Source organism: Leptonotus elevatus, chromosome 2 (assembly GCF_054856555.1).
Source record: "Leptonotus elevatus isolate MCC_2025b chromosome 2, RoL_Lele_1.0, whole genome shotgun sequence".
Taxonomy (NCBI): Eukaryota; Metazoa; Chordata; class Actinopteri; order Syngnathiformes; family Syngnathidae; genus Leptonotus; species Leptonotus elevatus.
In genome coordinates, this window is record NC_141240.1 from 6669396 (window position 1) to 6693544 (window position 24149).

The 24149-nt window shown below is 39.1% G+C and overlaps 1 protein-coding gene across 4 annotated transcripts in view; it reads left to right on the plus strand.

Moving 5' to 3' along the window:
* LOC147178290 (rho GTPase-activating protein 6-like) overlaps nucleotides 1–24149 on the plus strand; it is a 70863-nt gene that overhangs the window by 29350 nt on the left and 17364 nt on the right. Inside the window, exons 1-2 of one of the 4 annotated variants that reach the window (XM_086068506.1) lie at nucleotides 3047–3398; nucleotides 5322–5383. The exons of 1 other annotated variant lie outside the window; for it this stretch is intronic. In XM_086068506.1, coding sequence (XP_085924632.1) covers nucleotides 5357–5383 — 27 coding nt within the window. In that variant the 5' untranslated portion in view covers nucleotides 3047–3398; nucleotides 5322–5356. Of the gene's footprint in view, nucleotides 1–3046; nucleotides 3399–5321; nucleotides 5384–24149 lie in introns of those variants that run through there. 2 more of the 4 variants (XM_086068507.1, XM_086068505.1) reach the window with 2 other exon arrangements.

The window sequence follows — 24149 nt, forward strand, 5'->3', positions numbered from 1 at the left end:
TCATCTAGAGCAGGTCAGAATCAATATTTAACTAAAATGACAAAACTGATATATATATATAATTTGCCACTTTATTAAATTCGTAAAAATTGGGAATTTGTGAGAAAAAAACTCAGAAACGAGAAATACATGTAGCACACTACTCAGATGTTTGTGCCAATACTTTTCGGTCGGGTTTTCAAATAAGGAGATATTAATGGCTTTAACCATATCATAAGCATTCACACTTTGAAGCGTCGGGTACTGCCAGCGACAAAGATGTCTTGCTTTCAAGCATTTAAGCTATAAAATGAAGAAAATAGACTATATGGAGTAAATGAATTACATTTAATGGAACAAAAAGGGAAATTGTGGTCTGAGACCCGTAACAAGAAATTTAATTATTAATGTATGAGTTTCTATCCAATATAAAGGAGGGATCCTACATATTTTCTCTTAAACACACACAGAGTATATGTATGCATGCATGCACCCACTCACACCCCCCCACATATACACACACGCATTCCCCAGTTGTGAGGTCATCCACCGGAGCTTTGTTTAGCGTCTGCTGTACTGTACGTTAATTTATGTGCCCCCCCCCCCCCCATTATCCCTTACAGACTGTGATGAACTCGTGCAATCTTGCAATTGAAACTGCAATTTTGAAGGTAAACATAAAACAACTATTGTGACTAAAAAAAAACAGTACAGTCGAACCTTACTGCTTTCATCAGCTTTTTATTTACAGAAGGAGGTGGAAAATAATACAGTTCATGTTTTCAGTGGCTTTCTCAAACAATATCCTCCCATGACCAGTTCTAAAGTTTGTTTCATGCCCCCCCCCCTCCCCACACACACACCCTTTGTCCTCTTTGCGAGGGAGGCAAACTTGTCCCATGTGACGCAACGCTGATAAATGCCTCCACTGCGCGTTCGAAACATATATATATACGAAATATATTTTGCAAGTGTTTATTGAACACATCAAAGTCTCTCTTTTTCTGTTGCCCAGTGGAGCATCTTCAAGCACTTCATATGGCATACTTTCCACTCCAATTGTGATGTCATGCACCATCCAGGCATTCATCTTTCAGAAGGTCGTGATCACGCAACATACGGTAGCGTTTTGCAACTCAGTCTGGACTTGTGTATGAAAGAGTTGTCAAAGCGTATGACAAAAAGAAGTTGCATCTCACAGCGCGTATGGGCCGCATGTCCATACTTCACATGCCTCCCCTTCTTTCCTCAAAGCTTCTGGGTCACATTGGAAACACCATTTTAGGAGCTCCTCCCACTGAAGTATGAAACAAACAGTCTTCTGCCTTGCAAATGAACTTTGGTGACTTAAGGGAAACATGAAAAAAACAGTGTAAATTTCCTCTTGATCATCCTCAAGAATGTCTGACTTCACTTTGTCTAGACGATGCCTATTGATTAAACTTGTTTTTCCTAGTTCCCACTTTCAGTTTGACTTTGGTGCTTTTTGTTTCTGTGATGCACAATAATAATAGCAAAAATTCATCAACATAAGATGTGTTGCCCCTTGGGTCATCATAATGCACCATGGTCAAAATGAGGCCACAAATGCATGTTGAATGGAAAGCATAGAGGGTATGTGACATTACCATCTGTTTGTCCAGGCCCCTTGAGCGTTTTACAGTTCGTCTCAGGATTTGATCTCTTATCTGTCGATATCAGTGTAAAGAAACTGTTCTGCTACAAACTTCTTGGCATTCTTTAAATGTTTGTGGTATACTATCTGATAAGGAGGAATTTGGCATCACTTCTTCTTTTTCAAATGCTGAATGGGCGCTTCTCCATGTAGAAACTCCCCGTCGCCACAGTGTCCTAGATGCAATGTCTCCATTTGCTTGGCTCATTCCGTTTTACAAGCTTTTACAGCCTGCAGAGGCTTTTGACAGATTGCCCAACATCGGTTCCACATCAACAATTGCATAAAGCAAGAAATGTGCTCCCTCTCTCAGTCTTCCAGTTGTCTGCTCCGCTCATGCGACTTTTTAAATTAAGAGCACATTTGAAAAGGTGCTGTTCTTACAACAAAACGAACAAACTAATATTATTATTGTTATTATTATTATTATTATTATTATTATTATTATTATTATTATTATTATTATTTTTATTATTATTAATCATAATAATAATAAGAAGAAGAAGGATAAAAAGTGGGCACCGTCAGTTTTGTTATTACAAATTGATTCATACTTTGGGGGATATAAGCTGCAAAATTACTGTGTTTGAAAAAAAAAAAAAAAAATAGAAATGCTATGTGCTGTATATTGAAGTGACACATGCATTAGCAGGAAAAATTACTGCCACACCAACGAGAGCAGCAGCCTATTACAAGTTCTGGCCCATAAATATTTAAATCCAAAGTTCCCTGTATGGTTTAATTAATAGATACAACCCAATAATGTATGCGACCCCCCCCCCCCCGCCCCTTCCTCAATGCCACATTGTGTTTACCAGTGTCAAACATACAGAGTAGGAAAGAGAACGTCATTTGATAGGTTCACCTACGAAATAAAAGCATTTCGCATTATTGTGCTTAATGCCCGTTACTATTTGATATGCCAATCTATTTGAACACACACTCCACTTTTGTGTTTATAAAGATAATCTGATTGTTTTTTGAACTTACATTTATCAGAGGTATTTTTTTTTCTAGTTCAAAAACATTTGTGTGTAAAAATGCACCGACCTGTATTTTTAAACCTAACTTGCATTATTTAGGCTAGGTCAAGAGTAATAGACACACCTTTATGTGATATTTTATGCAGTTTACCACAACAAATGCAATAACAAAAGTCATTATAGTATTCAAGTACTGTAGTATAGGACCTATATTGGTTTGGTAGATGTAGGCTATTTGTCATGTATAATGTTTGTATGGAAAGGATAATGTGAAGAGTGACATTAATCACATTGTATTATATTTTTTGCCGGTCAAAATGATTTTAATTTGAAAGTACATATCGGAAGTCGTATTTCAAATGACACGAACTTGTTGCGGATATCTGCCTTACCTCGCTTGCTTCAGCATCTTGTCCTCATCAGCGGCCACAGAGCGCGTAGTATGGATCTGTTACGCATGACGCACGATGGCGTCCTGGATTCTGACACAACCATTTGACGGTTGTAGAAACATCAACACTAGTCTATTCGGCTCCCTACAGTAGAGGATAAAAAGTTAAAAAATGCTCTGTGTTGTCGGAGAAGGAAGATAAGCGGAGACTCTTTTTACACTCATGTCGGACGCGTGCACACTTCTTTGGACTTAATACTTGGAAGAAAGATCTCGTCTGTTCCACATACATTGCGGAGTGTTTATTTCTGGACATTTGTCCGGGGCCATGGGAGACGCCGTGTTCCTCGAGAGGCAAAATTCCTACCTCGTAAGTCTTTCCATCAGTTCTAATGCTTGCTATAAGTCTGTCACAGCACGTGAAAAAACGCCACACTTTAATTTAGAATTATGGTGTTTCTTTTTTCATGCAGTGTGACTTTATCAGTTATGTTTTTTAATTGCATGCCACTAAATATAAGTGGCATATAGTTGAACGACCGACTTAATGTCTACAAATGATTCATGATGGAAAGTTGCATATGTGGTGACTTGCACAAGACCACACGTGTTTCCTGGTTTCAAACGATATCAATTTGCTCTAAAAATGGCCCAGTATAGCCGCACAGCAGTGCTGCCAAGAGCCACAAGTTGTTGCTGGTGTTTGACGAGATGGGGGCAAAACAGACACATATGGGTCAAGGCCAAACTGAGCTCATTTGAAAAGCGCAGAGGAGCGACAGGTTGCTTGTGCAGCTGCTTGGTGTCATTACAACGTGGGAATGGTCTGCAGCTACTCTCACACAAAGCAAATGTGTCATTTTACATTTTTTTCAAACCACTTACAAATACCTGTTAGAGTGGGGCCAAACATGTTGTTTGGACAGGTAGACAAGGCACAAACAGCTATTCTTGGGTGTTTTCACGCTTGTGCAATATGGCTTACTGATTGCATTGTGCCCCATTTTGACCAGTCAAAATCCTTGCTATGAAATGCTTATGTTATGTTCAACTCATGTTCTGACATTAGCCCAAATTTTTCATATACTGTAATTAGTATTGGCATGAGTGAAGATATAGCAGAGAGGGGCATACATTGGCTCCTTCAGGTCACTACTACCCTTGGCCAAAGTGAAGTACAGAAACCATGCAATGGAGTTGACCAATAATAGTACTATTACCGAATAGGTGAGTAAAGGTATGCCAAACATCGCGGCTCCTCACGGTACAGTTCACATTCCGGATGCAAATGGAAAACAGAACTGAACAGAAAGAGAGAAAAGTGCCCTTGTGTATGCAGGATTAAGATGCCTTCGAAGTATGGAAGACGTAAATAAAGTTTTACGGGTGTCGATAAATATTTTGGATTGTAGTTTACCAGAGCAGAGTGGCCTCGGAGCCAGAGAATGTGCGTGGGATGATGCGTAGCAGCAGCTCACGGTTCCCAGTCTAACTGTTAATCCCTTGCCATGATGCGGCAGCCTGTGTGTTGCGCATGTACAAGTACTAGGGTGTGATCTATTTCACTTAAGGGAACTGGGCGTTGTGTGAAATTTTCATAAAGCATATTGTTTTTCCACTATGGTTTACATTGTGTTTAGGAGGAATTGCATGTTACATTTAGAGGCAATGGAATTGTCAAGAGCAACAAATCCTGGTTAGCAAAATAAACTGAGAAGTTTGTTTAAAAGTCAGATATTAGAAGTAGATAGTGGCATGTTGGCATCTTTTTAAATACTTTGAAAGAAAGATTTTGTTGATTTGGTTGCTTTGTTACAACATCAAGACGTAGATTGATCAATTTGACAAAGTTATTGGTTTAGCTATGGTGGCTCAAACATGTCAAATTTGATCACTCATAACCCAGTGCAAGTTTGCTGTTAAGTATAATCAAGGCGGAGCTACGTTGTCACTCTCTGGTTACCCCCGTAGCCACCCTCACGTGTACGATAAGATTTTGATACCTGTGACTTTTCTGCTATATATTGGGATATATTGATTTTAAACTCCAATGCCTTAAGTCGGTTATAGTAACTGCATAGTTAAGTTTTATGTAGTGTATTATTTACAAAAAAGAAAATAACGATACGTTAAAATAAAACTGGTATTGGCACCGATACCGATACCTGGTATCGATAGTCGCCCCTCATAATCAGGATGGTACCACCTCTGCCTCAATTTGAGCCAGGAAAACCCCTGATTTGTGGAATATGAATTAAGTACAAAAATTAATTCTTTTTTTTTTTCATCTCAGGGGGCGGCCGTTTTGCCACTTGCTGTTGACTGAAAATGACATCACAGTTGCTCAAGGCTAAGGTAATGGCCAATCGTGGCGCATCTAGTAGACGCCCCCTGAGATGGATAAAAATGATATAATATGCTTAACTCATATTCTACAAACACAATATTAATCAGAATGCCGTGTTTAGACTAGTCGGGAGGTATGAAAAATATTGTAAAGACATTTTTTGGGTTAAGATCATCAAGACGTTTTTTTTTTTTACTTTGACTTGTTCCTGCTTGTATTTGGAGAGTTTGGGACAAGGTTATGTATATGTGTGCAATTTATTTTCATGAAACCCTGACTATGGATGGTATGATAAACAATGCCTTCTCAGTTTCAAAGGGGGTGAGAAGAATGTGATGATGTGTGTGCCACGTCCCACTGAAAAAATTCTGACTAGTTGAGTTGAGTTTTGTGCCTTCCTTGAATGATAATTTTTATGCATGAGAGCCCTTTGCGCTGGAATAAAAAAAAAAAATCACAGGATGCGGTTATTTTGTTGTTTGCTTCAAACCCCTTGTTCTTAAATGGCTCTTAAATCTTTTGTACATACACTTCCATGTGTGAAATGTATTTAGGTACTTACTTACTTACTTAATTTGTATCATTCTACACAAATTCAGGATCATATTCAGGAGGAGCGAAACAAACAAGTGAAGACCGTGACATCGATTGAAGCATAAGTCACATGTGCCATGTGGTGCCTTCTTGCTCCACAATGACAGCGCAGAAAAGCGTTAAAATTAAGTCCATTTTTTTTTTACTATAATATGTTCTGTGGTCTAAACACAGTATTCTGATTAATGTTGCGTTTGTAGACATGATGTACAATATTTAGATTTTAGGAATAATGTTGTGTATTGGGGATGGGAATCTTTGACTGTATCACGATTCGATTTGATTCCGACTTTTGGGTCTACGATTCGATTCAGAATCGATTTTTGATTCAACATTTTTTGATTGACAAAGACTTCTGCTTCAATTTATAAATGTGCAAAGAATCGTCATGATCTACTCCAGTCTGACTCGCTAACGCTAATTAGCGCACTACTTGCGCCACTTTTATCACTGAAAAGAACGGCTATTCATACACAGAGGTAGGTAGTAACGAGTTACATTTACTCCGTTACATTTACTTGAGTAACTTTTTGAAATTTTTTTACTTCTAAGAGTAGTTTTACCACACAATACTTTTTACTTTTACTTGAGTAGATGTGTGAAGTAGAAACGCTACTCTTACTCCGTTACATTGGGCTCATTAGAGTCGTTACCCGCCGCGTCATTCATGTATTAGATTTACCGTATTTTCACGTAAGCGCTCCACTTGACTGTGTGGGAACATTTTCATACATTGAGGCGCAATTCTCGTAATGTCCCGTCTCGCGGGATCACGCAGTTCTGTAGGAGGTGCTCATGATGTTTACGGATAATGCTACTATTACTTGAGTACAATTTTTGGCTACTCTACCCACCTCTGTTCATACAAAACGCTTCAGTAATGTAAACAGAGAAGTATCTTAACATTACTCACCGGCGTCTGCTCTTCCTACACTGCAAAAAAACAACTTTTATTGGCATTAACTTGATCGGGACTTTTTCCTTCTACTCTCTAATGTGGCTACAACTTTACAGCGTATCAGAACGCGCGGAACCACACTGTCCCTATGTGGCCAAATCGTGTACAACATGAATAGGGCTCCCAATAAAGGCACACACAAAAACAAGGGCAAGACAGTATAAAATAATTTAAATGAAATCGATTTTGGGACATTTAAAATTGATTCTGAACCGTACTAAATGAGAATCTTCTCTGATTCTTATCTGAATCGATTTTTTTGCACACCCTGATTGTGTACGTTAGTTAGTTAGTTTTTATTTGACTTCTACTTTAAAGTGAGCTAACCTTGGAGTTTTATCACATTTAATCATATGTAGTGACCTCTTAAGACTCAGGCCGCATATTTACTGCACAATAAAGCCAAAGCTGTGCAGACTGTGCAGTGTTGAAAATGGGACACGTTGTGGCAGAAGCGCATCTGAAAAGATAGATCATTCCGCTTAATTTACGTGCCTTGGACTCCTGTGTCATTTTGCGTCTGTCTCTCATCAGCAGCCACAAACACAAAATGCCTTCTCTTCCTGTGGCGTTTGTGTTTATAGAAGCCCCCAAATTCTCCCTTGTGTGGCCCATTTTTATCCCACTTTGACGTCATCCATTTCATTTGGCTGCGCCTTGTCTTCAGCTTGATGACACCTAACTCACTCTTTTCACCGTGAGCCAAATATTATTACGTGCTTGTCGTCTCTCTGCTTGCTGATGTGTTTATTTTACTGCACGACCGCTCCCAGGGCAAACAACCCAGGCAAAAAAAAAAAAAAAAAAAAATACCTTTCTGTCATACTGCTATTTAGTGGAAGGAGGTCAAATACTTCATTTTCCCTTTGTTGTCAAATTAATAAATGTGTGTCTGTGTCAGCAGCCAAGCATGTGTTGTGTTAGTCATTGGTGCTGTGAGTGTATTTACACTGATCACAAGTTTTCTGAAGCATACTTTGACCTGAACAGAGAAGCCGGCAGACATGATGGTAAGACTGCAATGTTCATGCTCTCAATGTATTTTCTTGCCTGGAAAAGTGGTTTATTTTCAAAGCAGAAACAACAATCTATCAGGGTTAATATGTCACGTGGCTGCCTTTGTATTTATTGACTGGGAGCTTGAAGGCGTTGTGGCTGTGGCGCAACTTCGTAACACTTTAGGGAAAGACTTTAGGAGTGCCTCTTGGCGTTCCATAGTCGTCACTAACTAGTTCGTCATGACAACACCGCCCATCTCCCGTTTTCCTCACCAGAACCTGTTACATGGGGGTGCAGGGGGGTGGGGTGGAGCAATGCTTGTTTTATTATCAACAACCAAAAACAAGTCCAGCCTCCTTGAGAGTTGTCTTTTTAAGGAGTTGGAAGAAGGCTGCAGGGAGGGAGAAAAAACAGAGCAGGGATGCACAGTTCTTGAAAGGATTTGTATGTAAAGCTTTTACCCAGGTTAGAGAAACAGGTTCCTGTTTCAGCAGAGGCTGTTGGTCAGTAAGATCCAGAAGCAGTAGCTACGTTTTCTACATTGTCTGTCTTTGAGACATGGCGCTGCTTCTGGATCAACTGCAGGAGCTTCACATTGTCTAATTGGTTTATTTGTCTGTGATCCTACGTAGGGCCCGACTGGTTAATCGGCCGCCGATTATATTCGGCCGATTATTGGCTTTCAAACATCGGCCAAAACAATCGGCCAATTGGGCTAAATGGCCGATTCTTTTTCCCTTAAAACGTTATTGAAGAAAACTGAAGTTTCAGACACTGTGACAGTACTCTTAATGCACAATTTTGCTTGCGTAGCATTAGCAACTAGCAAGTGTGTAGCGTATGTTATTCTGTTGTCCCTAAGTGTCTTTTAAACTGTTTAATGACACCTCAATTGGAGTTAACTGTAAAACTAAACACACGACGTTAAGAGCTACATCCACTGTAAAACATTGCTAGCATAGCGCTAATGCTGAAAGCGAAGGGAGGATCCCTTTCAAATGCTAACAGGAAATTAGCATCAACTTCGGGAGTGCTTTTCCTTTAAATAATGAATATTCACACACAAATGCTGTGGGAACACATACTGTATATTTTTAAATAATCAGCAGATTAATCGGTAATCAGTATTTTTTCTGCCAAAAATCAGCATCAGCCTAAAAAAATACATATCGGTCGGGCGTAAGCAACACATGCGTGGATTGTGCAGCAAAAGCATAAATTCATCACAGCATTCAATGGAGGAATCCTTGCTCGGGGTTTTGTAACCGTCACCAAACTGTACATCAGTCGGTCTCTCTTGCCAACCTTAGTACCTCAGCCAGCTTCAAATTTGCTTCAGCTGTTAAATGTCAGAGTATTGCCTTTCCACATCTGGCACAATTTAAAGAATCAAACTAAGTGCATATGAATCGAAAAGTGACCTTAGGGGCATGCGCAAAATTTCTCCGCAAATTCCACAAACGGTAACTTGAAGTTTTCTTTGTGTGAGAAATTTCCAGGAAGTCTTGCAACTCAAAAAAAGGCGGGCGTCACGGATCATCTGCCTAACTGCTTCAATGTGTTTGTTTGCGGGCCAAAGGTCATGGAGCAAAATGTTCGTCATTGCTCACGCACATCTGAAGCCCCAAATACGTGCTCTCTACTAAATGGAAATTTTATTATTTTCACAAATCTGTCGCTTTATGAGAGTTCACATTTTGGCTACCCTACTACATTCCTGCAGCTTCAAAAGTAATGCATCTTCCCACTTGCGCAGGCAGCATCATTTAGGAGAACTGGGTCATTATTTAGTAAAGGGATCTTTTTGTTTTCTAATGTGTGTACACAACACTCTACAAATGTGCCCTTTATTTACATTTAATATGGTATTTTTACAGCCATACTGTATGTCTTAAGTGAAACTGCATTGCAATACTCGGTATTGCAATGACTTCTTAATTACATTTTAGAGACAAACGGAAACGAGTGATTTAAAAGCAAATGCTTAGTTTTCCCAAGTTGTAAAATCAAATGCAGTATCTGCTACAATGTACTGTTCAGTACTCTATTGTTAAACACTTATTTTCTTAAGTTGCCACAAGTATCAATAACAGAAGTGTACACTCTAAAAACAGTTGGGTCAAAATTAACCCAAATTGGGTCAAAAAGGGACTGACCCAACTTTTTTGAGTTATTTAATTAACCCCAAAAGTTGGGTCAAATGAATAATCCACAAAATCCACTCAAAAAGTTGGGTCGGTCCATTTTTGACCCAATTCATTTGGGTTATTCAACTAACCTAAAAAGTCGGCTCAAATGAAATAACCCACGAAACCACCCAAAAGATCGATTTGTTGGGTATTCACTTGACCCAACTTTATTGGCTATCTCAAAAAGTTGGGTCGGTTCATTTTTGACCCAATTCAACTTTATGGGCCAAGAAAATTGGGTCAAATGAATAACCCACACAAAACTCAACTTTGGGGTTATTTTCTAGGCTATTCATTTAATTTGACCCAAATTTTTGGGGTTAAGTAACTAAAAAAGTTGAGTTGGTCCATCCTTGACCCAATTTGAATTATTTTTGACCCAACTGTTTTTAGAGTGTACTGTTCCACTTTTAAAGCCCGTATACTAGTCTGTTGGAGGACATACACGAGGGGAATGCAAGTCAATTCAATTAAAATGTGCTACTTTGTGTAAAGGTGACAGGGCAAATAATGAAACGAGATTGGTTAAGACTTAAGACAACAAGAAAGAAGTGACATTTGCTCTCTAAGAGTGAAATTTTGGAGGAAAAGCACACAAATCTGAAATGCACAGATTCTTCTTCATGAAAAGCACAGTTATTGTAAATAGGGTACAAGACATACTGAGTGTGCATATATGTAGCGCAAACACAAGAAGTGTTCGTGTGTCTGCGTGTCCGTGTGCGTGCGTGTGTGTGCGTGTGTGTGTGTGACCCAAAAGTTCAAGAGGCCATTGACTAAGACTGGATTAGCTGCTCTCAAGGCTTCCACTGGAATGTAAGGATCAACAGCGATCGTGCACACACACATTTTGTGTTGCACTCAAACACTCACTCAAACACTCACTATTTACCTACTAGTCTATAACAGGACATTAATGTTGCTTGTTCTGTGGTGGGAGGGGGGCAGTTGTAAAAAGATCAAGCAATGATAGAGATGTTTTCAAGTGTTTATTGATTGATTTTACAATACATTTCATTAATAATGTGAGACAATGTTATCTCACTGACAGAAGGTTGGGATGTGGGTTTGAATTTTGGTTCTGCCCTTCCTTTATTGAGATTACATGCTAACAAAAAAAAATGCTACATATGTATGTAGGGCTGTGCAATTAATCGAAATTCAATTACTATTTTGATTATTACCCTCACACGATTACAAAATTGGCATAATCGTACATAAAATTATTATTACCCGTAATACTAGGGCTGAAACGAGTCCTGCTAAGATAGTTGTAGTCAAGCTAACGGCCGTATGAATGACAGTACACGGGGCTAACGCTGAGAGAAACCCAATTTCAAAATAATCCTTACCTTACCAAGTAGTATATGTAGATCAATGCATTGTAGAGCTTTTATTTTGAAGTTGCTTCCGAAAGCGAGTCGTCGCGGTATACGGGCTGACGACGTGCTCGTCTATTCAGAGTTTGTGAACGACGGCAATATAAATGGCTCAAACTGTTGCGACAGACGTCAGTAACACAAAGTCCTGAAGTCACGTTCAAGCACCAGTTAAGAGCGCTTAAGCATAATTATGCTGATATTGTGTTGTATGGCGCCTGTTGCCAGCGTTTAGCTGTGACTACTAGCTAACAGTGAGCTACCAGCAGCAAGCGAGCCGCGCTCGCTAGCAGCGGTAAAATGCTCCAGCCGTCTGATTACTTTTCAAAGGCGTAAATACTACAGCCCGTAGACAGCTGGGGTAGGCTCCAGCGCGTACGGGACCCTCGAGATGATTAGCGGTTCAGAAAATGGATTGATGGACTGTGCACACTTTGATGCTGACAGCCGGACTAATTTGCCAGTATTGTGCCGCAAACTGCACCCCTGCCGGAAAATGCACCCCCGCCTCCTCATACGTTATTTGAGTTGCCCCTTGATAAGTTACGCAATTAAACAAAAACAAGTAATTCTCCAAAAAACGACAGTCCATCCTCATTGTTTGGTTCTCGGAGAAAATGTGGATTGATGGAGATAGAATCATGCACCACCTCGCGGGAGCGCTTAGCGGAAAACTACCAAACAGCAAATTAACATTAAGTGCATATTTGCAATTCGGCACCCGTGAATACTTCCTACTGATCACTTATTAACAAACCAGGCTTACGCAAACGTGCTATTTATTTAGCCGACAAAATCGCTATTGTGGGTCTGATGTCACTTTAGTTCCATTGACCAAAATCTATGGGGAGAGATTTGTCTAAAATCTCTATGTTTCAGAGGAAAATAATTTGCTGACGAGCACAGTTTAAGTAAAAATAAAAAAGTAGATTTTCTAAAAATGAAAACCAGTTGGTTGTTAATTATTACATGCAAAAAAATATTTGTTTGTCTTCTGTATTTATAATTGTTCTTTAGCCAAGAAAGTATTTACAGGTATATTTTTTATTTCTATTCAAATACCTGATTATTCGCTAGAATTTTCAGTAGGATATCCGAAAACCAAAATATTTGATAGCTGCAGCCCTAATAATATTAATTTTGAGCTGTTGTGAGGCACGCCCACACGAATTCTTTCACCACACATCCCTGTCAAAACTAGCTTGCACCCCGCAAGCCATACTGCACACTAAATGCACAACATTTAAAAATAACTTACATAATTATTGTGTTTCAAATAATTGTATTTGTCTTAATATTTTTAAATGTTAAAAAAAAATTCTTGTTTTGAACAAAAAATAAATAATCGTTTTGAACAATCGTGATTTCAACAACTACCCCAAAATAATTGTGATTATTATTTTTCCCATAATTCAGCAGCCCTATATGTATGCCATATTCACTGGAGGCTGCAAATATTCTGTGTGTATTTGTGAACGGTTGGACTATATGTGAAAGTCCCGTCATTGTGGAGTGATCAGACCAGGATGTACCCCATCTCCCACTGGAATCACTTGGGATAGGCTTCACTTGCTGCTCTGGAAATAGTCGGAAATCTGCATTTATTATTTTTATTATTGTTTTATAAATTTTTGCATTATGCTGTTTTTTCTAATAGTTTGAATGCTTCCTTTGGCTGAATAAGGTTACCAAAATATTGGAAAATGCTCCAAGTCTATTGCAGTGACATTCTAATAATGACGGTAATAACTACAGCTACAATAAAAAGTTCTACTACAGTCGGGGGGAAAAACCGAACAAAGTTTTATTGTTGTAAAGGCAATTTTTAATGAAGGTACATCGTTAATTCACAATTTTTCAAAGTTCTACAAAAGAAATAATTGTCATCAAAATGTTTTTATATATGACAAGAGATTATGAACTTTGCTTAGCAGTTGGTGTGGCATCACCTGTATATTAATTTTCAATAACAAATTTTCCACTTTTTGAATTGAGCCGGACTTGAAATTAAAACTAGTACATACTCACACTTTGGCCTGTTTTAAAGGTTTACTACAGGCATGCTCTCTTTCCTTTAGGAAATCAATAATAAATTAGCTCATGTACACATATACGCACACACACATCACTGGGGATTGACGGGTGTGGTGAGGTTTCCAGGAAGTTACACTTGGCGACAACTTCCTGCACTGTAACACAAAGTTTGGACTAGTAGCTCTGAGTTGTATGTCACATCCATGGAAGAGTCCAGCGGAGAGAAAAAGCAGGCCCAAAAATTTATTAAATGCTGGCATAGTGACCTTTGATGTCCAGGGATCTATTTCACAAAGCAGGTTTAGTTAGAAAAAGAGAGAAAACCGAGGCACTCATAGATGTTCCAAGTAAAAGGCCTTTATTGCCCTGACGAAGACCTACCAAGGCCGAAACGCGTTGGCAATTTTTAATCAACTGGCCATGTGGCAATGAAGGCCTTTTGCTTTGAGTGCCTCAGTTTTCTCTCTTTTTTGAAAATGCTTTTGCGGATCCCTCCACTGAAGAGCACCAAAGAGACATTTTTTGGATAAATCCAAAATATCCTAGCAGCACTCCTGCATGCTCAGAAGGTTTAAGTTAGAACTCTGGTTCAAGAAACCCTGAAATGTGGGAAACTCTGCGTTTTACGTTTCAGAAAGGGAGGCAACTGAAACCAGAGAAAAAGAGGTAACTCTAGCCTGTTTCATAAAAAGAGGTACTTTAAGATCTCGGACAGTTATCATATTAATATGTTCCATGAACCAAAGCTGGTCGGTTTCAGGTTTTCTCTGTTCTTTCAGCCAAACACACGACATTTCATTTCCTCATTCATAAAGTCCGCTGCGGCGATTTTTTTCTGTAAATACGCTTATAGTCTCGAACGTAAAATCCAATTTTGTCACAAACATGGCATGTATTTTTATCAATGACTCTATTGATGACGGTGCCGCATTATTGCGCAGGGAATTAAATATTCCTCGTGAGATCGTGAGACCGCGCATAGATATGCTGACATTTCCGGACAGTTATCTTTTTGAACGGTACCGTTTCACATTACAGTCCATCATCTACATACATAACTGAATCCGTCCTTACATTTGCATCATTACCAGCCGTACGTTGTCATGCGCTCACATCACAGCATATATTGTGTGTTGCGCTCCGCTTTTTATTTTATAACCGTTTGAATAATGTTTTTATATTACATCTTAAATCAAGTGCGCTTCTCCCCCGCAGGATTACACCTAAATGAAATGAATTAATGAGTTACCATTCAACAGGTTTACCCTGTAGTATTATTGTGATTGCAAAGGACTACATTTAAATTTACGCATTGCCCCGAGCAGCAGCATTCTCCCACACTGCCTTCCTCTATTAAGACATATTGACATAAGAGAAATACGGCATATGATCACATGAGGATTTTCAATTTAGAGGGGTAAAAAAAAAAAAACAGAGGGCGCCGCCGTGCACTGCGCTTCCCCGTTGCCATGGTGACTCAACGAATCGGGGCTCCATTCATGTGGTCTTTTTAGCGTAGTGGCAACGCCAGGTGAAACTTCTCTGCGTTGATATAACTACCTCAAATCAGCTCTCCTGGAACCGAAAACGCAGAGTTTCCGCTCTGAGTGTATGTTAGAAATGGACCCCTGATCTGATGAGTGGAGTCATAAGGAAGATCAATTGACCATTTTGTTATTTTCAGTAGAATTAGAGACTTTAGGCACAGACTGAAAACCAATGGCAAAATCTGTGTTTAAATATATGACTCATATATTTGTTATTAGAGCTACAGCTTAGCATGAGACAACCAAGTAATTTTGACAGTCTTTCCTCTTCTAAAGAAATAAATCTTATAGTACAGTAAAACCTCTAAAATCAAATGCATCTGAGCTCGAAATCTAGTTTCCTTACGTGACTGTTTTTTTCCCCTTTTTATTTCAGTTCCGTCTATTTGTGCTTTTTTTTATACACTTTTTCCAAAAGGAGCAGCCTCAATAAGGGGAGTTAAGAAAACAGGAACCTGAAAAAGAGCAGAGGAATATACACCTTAAGTTAGGTGAAGAGGTCTCACATTTAAAGCAGACTATTGAAAAAAAATATATATATAATCAATGAGTGTGCTTAGCTTCTTTTGTACGACAGGATAAAATATTAAAATAGAGGCTTGATGAGATTCTGCGATGTGAATCACCTTCACAATATGCTTTCATCCTTAAAAGGGAAAATTTATTTTTATTGTTTATATACAAATGAGAGCGCCTGCCAACCCATCAAGTGTGAATGAAATTAAACAACCAAATAAAACTTAATTTTTTTTGCCGATTTTTGAAAATGTGCCCATGATACCACACATGAGCCTGAGCTAAATGCATTACATTTCAATAAGCGACATATATTTTAATTTAGTATTCATCTGTTTTCATGATTGAAATCCCACAAGGGGAAATTCAAGTTACACTCTACTGTATTCATTTTGGTTACATACTGTACATTCAGAAATGCAAGGAGAGATGTCAGAGTGAAAGGGTGCGCAAATGGGAGTGAGGGGGTCATTGTCTTGCTCAAGGACACCTCAGCAGACCTTCTGGTAACAATCCCCAAGTCCTTTCAGCACAGCTACAGTCACCCAATGTTTGAATAATGCTCAACTAGGTTGTCAACGTGGGGGCGAGGGGTTGGTATTTGGCAATGGTATGCACCTCTGCGCCACGCCACTTGACAGGGTGGCTTAGTGATGAAATGCTGCATCCACAAGTGATAATGAAATGCAACATCTATGAGCGCTTGAAGTGCGTGCATGTGTGTGTGGGAGATACTATGGATAAATTAACCTATGGTGGCTTTGTGCAAGGTAAGCATACTGTATATCCGTTGATTGTTGTTGGAAGCACTGATTCGAATGTTCAAAGCATTAGCTTCTATTTAAGTGGTGTTTGTTGTCATTCTTGTGCCACATACTGTTTACGGAGTGAACTTCTGCGGATGATTAAATGCTTTCTTTACACTTGCTAGTTTTCCACTTGCTTTTCGGCTGCCGTAAACACTCGCCGCCTGATGGGAGAGGAGATGCCCAAATGCTGTCAGGATCACGGTGGCGAGGTCCAGCTTGCTGGTTGTTAGGATGAACAATATAAGGACGGAGCGGGGGCTGTGAACCGGTGGGGTGCCTGGCGGGCCTGCAGTGCCCCGTCCTGCTGCGTTGGGTTGGGGGCGCGGGCCGTGTTGGGGTGAGGGGCGCTCCTGCTCCTGGGTTTGCTCTCCGGCCGGTGCCCCTGGCGGGGCCCGGGGGTCGTCCTTTGGCGCTGCCGCGGCCTGGGGGGCCCGAGGTGTTGCGCTTGCTCTGTCCTGGCAGGGGTCGACGGCTCTACTCTTTGGTGGAGATTTTCATGCATGCCAGATCCACCACACCAGCATCTATCGAAACTCAGACACAATCTGCTTCTGCCTCAGGTCATTGAATCGGTGGAGGCTGGTGTCTGTGGATCTCACTCTGCTTCATTTGTCCTTCCTTCCTTTCCTCAGTCTCTCCTTTGGTCTCTTGAGGTCTCCCTGATTTGTTGGAATTTAGATGTTTCTGGGGTTGGACAAGATAGTCGTCCATTGCTGGAGCTCTCCATGCAAGCCGGCGAGACTTCCTTCCTTCAACACTCCACCATTGAAAGGCAGTTTGCAACGGCCGAGTCCAACCCCAGATATGCCCAGGACCGCCCCCTCATTTGAATAACATTTAATGACGCATTTCATGCTGACAGCATATGCAGCATGAAATAAATAAATATGAGAGCAGTGCCTTATTACTTGATCTATATTTATTTTTGCATTTATTTCCACATTTATTTTTATTTTTTGAGTCTTGTGTTTTTATTTGTATTTTTTTCATTTTACTTTTATTTGTTTATTTATTTTTTTGTGTATATGTTATTTTGTTGTTTTTATTTCCATTTATTTATTTGTATTACATTTTTCAAATTATATTTTATATAAATTTTTATTTTCACTTTTTTGTTTTTTTTTGGGGGGTGGGGGGCATTTTTGGTCTTCCATACTTCACATATGTGTATGCATGCACAATCAAATTTGTGGCCGGTTTTGCAAACCATCAGACCCACTGTGTTCAATATTGACCACTCTAAATGCTTGGCAGGCATGTTTGGCTTTTTATTCATTTTCATAGTTTATTTCATATACTACCTGTCGTATGAAACATGTCACATCATGTCCTAACATTAACAATATATTTTGTTGCCATAGTGACCCCAGATAGTTTGTTTTTAGTAGATTTATGGTAGAATATCCCATAGGTCGCATGAGTTGTGATAGTTTAGAACTTAGTATTCTGCTACATTACAAATGTAGCGGGAGCCATGGAGCAAAAACAAAAGACAATTTTTCATCATTTTTCAGCTTTAACACATCTCCACCAACAACATCATCCAGATTTGGAGGTGTGGACCAGTGTGCTATAATCCCACAACTCTTTAACTAGCGCACAGGATTAACAAGAAATTGATTCGACGGGGAAGCTGGTGGCACCCATGCGGAAAATAGAGTCTTAAAGAGACTTTTCTCTGATCCCGCTGTGTTAAGTGGATACGGTGGAAGAAGATCAGAAGGGGGAATTGCAGGGGAATGTGATTTACTTTTGTTGGCTCATGTTCCTGCCACTGCAGTGAAATATAAACTCAAAATTATTTAATAGGATTAACATAAGCTTTAAATCAGTGGGGGGTAACGGTGCTACAGAGATCCCTAAACAGGAGGCACAATCAAGTTCCTCACACAAAATGTAATACAATGTCATTGTTTTAAATTACAAATTCATTGTGAAAATACTAACAGAGGCGCTAAATATTTTCAAGAAACACATATTTCCCACACTATGTTTTTAAAGAATTGTTCCTGCTGTTTTTTTTTATTTTTTATTTTTTAAAGAATTGTTCTTGCATAATGGCATTTTAATGTGTGTATATATATATATTCCCCACTGATAACGATAACTTATTTATTTATTTTACTACAAATAGCGGGGATGACATGAAAAAGTATTCAGCGGCATCATATGTTTCGCTACTTTCTGAATGATGCCACTTCAGATGGTGAGGTGATAAGCAATCTTTAAACTGATGAATTCATGTTTTGTTTAGGGTTGGATGCAGTCTTGCTTACCTTAAAGCAGATATAGGACACAGCCAAACCCTTTAAACTTATATCAGTCCTACTCATTCCCACTGCATGGTAAACACATCACATTGTAGTATGTGCTCCCAAAAAAACAACAAAAACAACGAAAACCTGGTACATAAACAGCAACAATCGTTTATCGTGCGTAACGCAAGCACAAAGTTCGATGTGCGTGTTGTCCATGAAATGAAAACAGCACACATACAAAGTCTAGGCGGTCATTTTTAAACTTTAATCCTAATCTCCGAGAAGGATCTGGAAACTCCAGATTCTCTCCTAGTCCAATGGACATGTTAAAAAGATTGTTATTGGTCACCACGGGTTTCAACTTCTTCTCGTTTCAACCGACAACAATGCAACAAGCGGTGCAAGACATTTTCAAATGCTACGACGGTTTATGACGTTTAAGGAAACAAAAACTGTTCAAATAAACCGCTCTTGGAAAACTAAAGGCGTGTAACAAATGGCTCGCTGTTACTTCTGAAGTCGCGCACAGCAATAAAGTTTAGTGAGGTGCTTGTTGACCAAATAATTCCCCCAAGAAACCAATAGTTGAGGGCTGTGTTTGTGACAGGGTTTGTTTTGTATGCTGGACTTCTGCTTAACTTCCTGTTCAGTAAACTTTTTTTATGACAACCACCTGCGTTTCCTTTTCTTGGCACCAGTGAAGTGGGGGTGGTGGGGGGGGAAGAGTCACCTGCCATTTTATTTACATTACATTAAAGCGACAGTAACCAGATTTAGTGTATTTGAGGCGGCTTTTAATGTTCGTCTAACTTTATATCTGATGTATATCTGATATATATTTGATATCCGACCGATGAATGTGACGTCATGTTTCCCAAATATTGGCATTAAAATTATTGGTTCGATCGTGTATCCTTCTTTGTAACAACCAATCACGGCTTACCTAATGTTTACAAGTTGAGCCGTGATTGGTTGTTACCTGAGCCCTCAACACGTGATGTAATTTTCAGTCGACAGCAAGTGGCTTTTTAAAGGTGTTAATTATACATGGGAAATAATGACGTTATCAAATTCATGATAGACAAAATAGTAACTTTTTACTGCTGTAAACTGCAAAATGAGAAAAGTATCCCTTTAAGATGGATTATTGCTACAGCTCCTCTATTAGAGCTCATTAAAAGGGAAGTCAACCCCCCAAAAAATGATTGACAATAATTCTGGTTAATATTGCCTTAGTGGAATATTGAGTTAAGCAGCACAATCCAGCAGTTTTTATCAATATCAGATGGTGGCCATTTTGCCACTTGCTGTTGAGTTAAAATGACATCACAGTTGCTCAAGGCTCAAGTAACGACCTATCAGGGCTCAGCTTCAGAAAACAGGTGAGCTGTGATTGGTTGTTGCCTGAGTCCTGAGCATCTGTAATGTCATCTTCAGTCGAGAGCAAGTGGCAAAATGGCTGGATAAAAATGGCTGGATTTTGCTTCACAGCAATTTTATCAATATCGGAAGGCGGCCTTTTTGCCCCTTGCTGTCGAGTGAAAATGACATCACTGTTGCTCAGGTCTCAGGTAATAACCAATCACAGCTCTCCTGAGTCCTGAGCAACTGTGATGTCAGTCGACAGGAAGGGGCAAAATGGCCGCCCCCTGAGATGGATAAAAAATATTCCACAAATAATAATCTAATAATAGTAATAGCCTATTAATCAGAATGTCATGTCTCGGATAGTGAGGTCACATATAACATATTATTGTCAAATTATGTTTAAGGTTGACTTCCCTATAAGATTGTGAAGGTATACTAGTCAGATTCCTGAATTTTTCTTCATGTTTGCTTATGTAACCCTGATCACTTAGCGTTCCCTCAAGCCGAATTGAGGACAACCTTAAAAAGGTGGGAACCCCTATTAATCCTCTCAATTGGACAGGTACATGTCCACACATGCATTAAGCTCATGAAGAAAGAGCACAAGAAGAGTGCTGGCTGATGAGTCCAGGTGGTCAGTAATTGAAAACAGATGGGAAACTTGAAACGGTTTGTCAAGGGGAGGAAACATGTCAGGAAAAGCAATCGATGACATGCATAACCTGCAAAAAACATACACACCCAGGAACATACACACACACAAAAAGACAATGAGATTTTCCCTCTTCACTGTTGCGCGACAGGAACTCTGCTCTGGGGTCATTTTCAGGCAGTGGAAACAAAATGAAAGCTGATCAAAAGCCTAAAGAGCAAGAATTCCTTCAAATGTTCTTTTGGTATCTTTTTTGACAATAACGGCTCCTCTTCTGGGCCCCCAGTACCTGCCTGGAATATTGCAGGCAGCACATGTTGTACGTAATTGTGTGTAAGGCTGGCCAGAATGACTAGTTTGACTTTACCAGATGTGCATGTGTGTTTTTCCCAAATTTGACACAAGTTATACCGTAGATACCTCATAGTGTCATGGTGATTAAATAAGTCATTAAAAACAGCACCACGTTGACCATCCTAAAATAGTTTTTCTCAAAACAACCAGGTTAAAAAAGACTAATAATAGAAGTTAACAGGAACATTGAAATCCGGTTTTGAATGACCTTTGTCAAATGTATGTGTGCCTTGTGTGGGTTGAATATTTGATGTAATTCATACTGGTGGGGCTGCATAGTGGAAAAGAGGTTTGCCTCACAGTTTGAAGTTTGGGGTTCGAATCTTGGCACTGACCTCTCTGTGTGGAAATTGCTAGTCATCCCTGTGTGCTTGTGTGAGTTTTCTGCAGGTAATCTAGCTTCCTCACACATTCCAAAAACCTGCATGTGTGCTGAACCTTACTTTAAGAAAGGGGCGGGACTTACACTCGTTTGCAGGTTGGAAACATGGATAATACTGGTGGATGCTTGACCTGTGGAATGAATATACTGTACAATGGAATGAGTGCAACAATGAAAGATACATTTTGTCGAGGTACAGTGCAGTTTACTTCTTGCCTAAACTCACTCAAAAAATTAAACTCTAATTTAGAAATGTAGACTAAGATTTGCATGAAAATGTATTGATTTATCTAAAAAATACTTACTGAGCCACTGCATTTAACAAACAGGTTGCAGTCTTTTCATGTTTGAGCAGCACTGAAATAAAATATTAAGGCTTAATGTTCCATTAATACAACATTCTTCCATGATTCCAGAATTGCGTGCTGTAATATCGCGATATATTGCTGAATCGATTTTTTCTAACACCCCTAATATATATATATATATATATATATATATATATATATCGCATTTTACCAGCTGCCAAATCGCTACTGCCACCTGTGGCTGAAAAATGAAACTGCACACTCTCTTCTTCTTGTACACAATGCACACTAGACGTCACATCCACAGACAGAAGGCAGGAAATTCAAAATTCAAGGTGTTAATCTACTAATTAGAAAATGTTTGAGTCATAAATGATCAAATACAAAAGCTATTGTAAAGATAGTTTTGAACAAATTATTCCATAGTACATTAAATTAATGGCAATTTTTTATTGTTTTCATTTATTCACAAAATTCAAAAATAATCTTAAATAAATAAATAAATACATACATTAAAAAAAAAAAAAATCCAGTTACCAGAAAAAGTCTAAATCAAAATATGCGGTTGTACAACTTGTTTTCAAGGACTATGGTAAATTGCAAATAATTAGATTGAATACAGCAGTGCTTCAAGTAACGCTCAGGATTACCTACCATTTAAGCAGAGTTGTGTTTACACGTTTGTCGTCTTGTTCTGAAGGCACTCTTTTATCTAACTGTGCTGTCTCATTCTGAACACTGGATGGCACCATGTAATGACGTACATAACTTGATAGTAGAAGATGGCAGAAGGCATGAAGAAGAAATCTGACGTCATGTCGAATGAATGCTGTAGCACTTGCCCAGACAGCAAACCTCACTTATTGTGAAACTCTTTGCAGTAAACGATGGCTTTCACCTGCGATGATCGGTAGCGCAATGAAGCTAGCTGCTAAAGCTAGCTCTGAAAGAGAGGATAGACAGAGAAATGTATTTTATATCTTTCCATCCTGTGTTATGATTGGACAGCTATGAAATATTTATTGATACAATGAGTTCATATTGGGGCTCGTAATGCCTTGCAGTCAATACATACTGCTTCCGGCAAAGATGATGGCATTGATGTCTCTCATAATGGAAAAACAAGGAGTGTGTGATGTTTATGACGACAGCTACATATAGAGTGCTGCTGCCAATAAGTTGCGGTCAGTGGTAATCCGTTTTAGGAGAGAGAGTCACCTTGCTCACAGTGAGAGACTCTCCATCCATTTGGGAATAATTTATGCAGAGCATCATGGCAACAAGTGCCCACTGCCTGTGTTGCCATAGCAATATTTCTCTCACTCCCTGGCCCTTAAACTGTTGGCGCATTGCCACGGAAACCAGCATATTCTTTCATCCCTTTGTCTAAAATAACAAATTACGTGCTGCAGCTCTCTGTATGTCCGGGCAGCATTAGTCATCCAAGCACATGATTGAGGTCCAGTCAACACACGCTCCACTACAAGGGCTGCCAATAAAAGCACAGAAAACCAACCGAAATTGTGATAAATAGACAAGTTAAAGGGATGCAGATGATGCTGGCCTTTATGCTTAACAACCAATTGTTTTGCAGGCTAACTATGGAACTTGATGAATGGAAATGGTAACTGTGGTGTTGCATTTCAAGAATCATTTAAATGATAAATGTAAATAAAGGCCCTGACTAATATGGATTTTTTTTGTGGCAGATTCCAATTTTTGGCAGAATACATTTCTGATATAAGATTAATTAAGAAATATATAATGTATACAATTGATACATTTTGTTGATCCTTTAATACCTACGACAATAAAGATACGAATTACCAGCAGAACAGACAGAGGAAAAATCTGGAAAAAAAATATGCCAGTTTTTGCTGATGGGGATAACATCATTATCTTTCTTATATAAATAATATGACGTAAATACATGCCCCCTCCCCAACCCCATGGCACTAAATACAGACATTACATCTATGAACTTTTTTTTTTCCACAAGTGTCCTGATCTGATATCGGATATTGATCCGATATCAGCAAAAAAATGGTATTGGCTTGCCTCCGGATTGGTTTGATTAATTGTCAACATCCAAAATAACCGATATTAGCACTCATATACAAGCAGTCCATTCCAGACTCCTGCTCCTGCTCTTTGTTTGTCACGTGCTGTTTTTTCCACCATATATTGAATGTAAAAAATGTATTCTGAATGTGTCCATCCATCCATTATCTGAACCGCCGTCGACTGGTGGCGTGTTTTTATTGACTGTCGCTAGATGATGTCACTTCTAGGCGGCACACAGTAAATGGACCTTAACTCCAAACCTACAGTTTGAGCTTTATTCCCTTTATTCCCTGGCTGTGAATAAAATGCATTTAAAATCAACCCCAAAGGCTCATGTATTGCATTAATTGACAAAGACAAAAA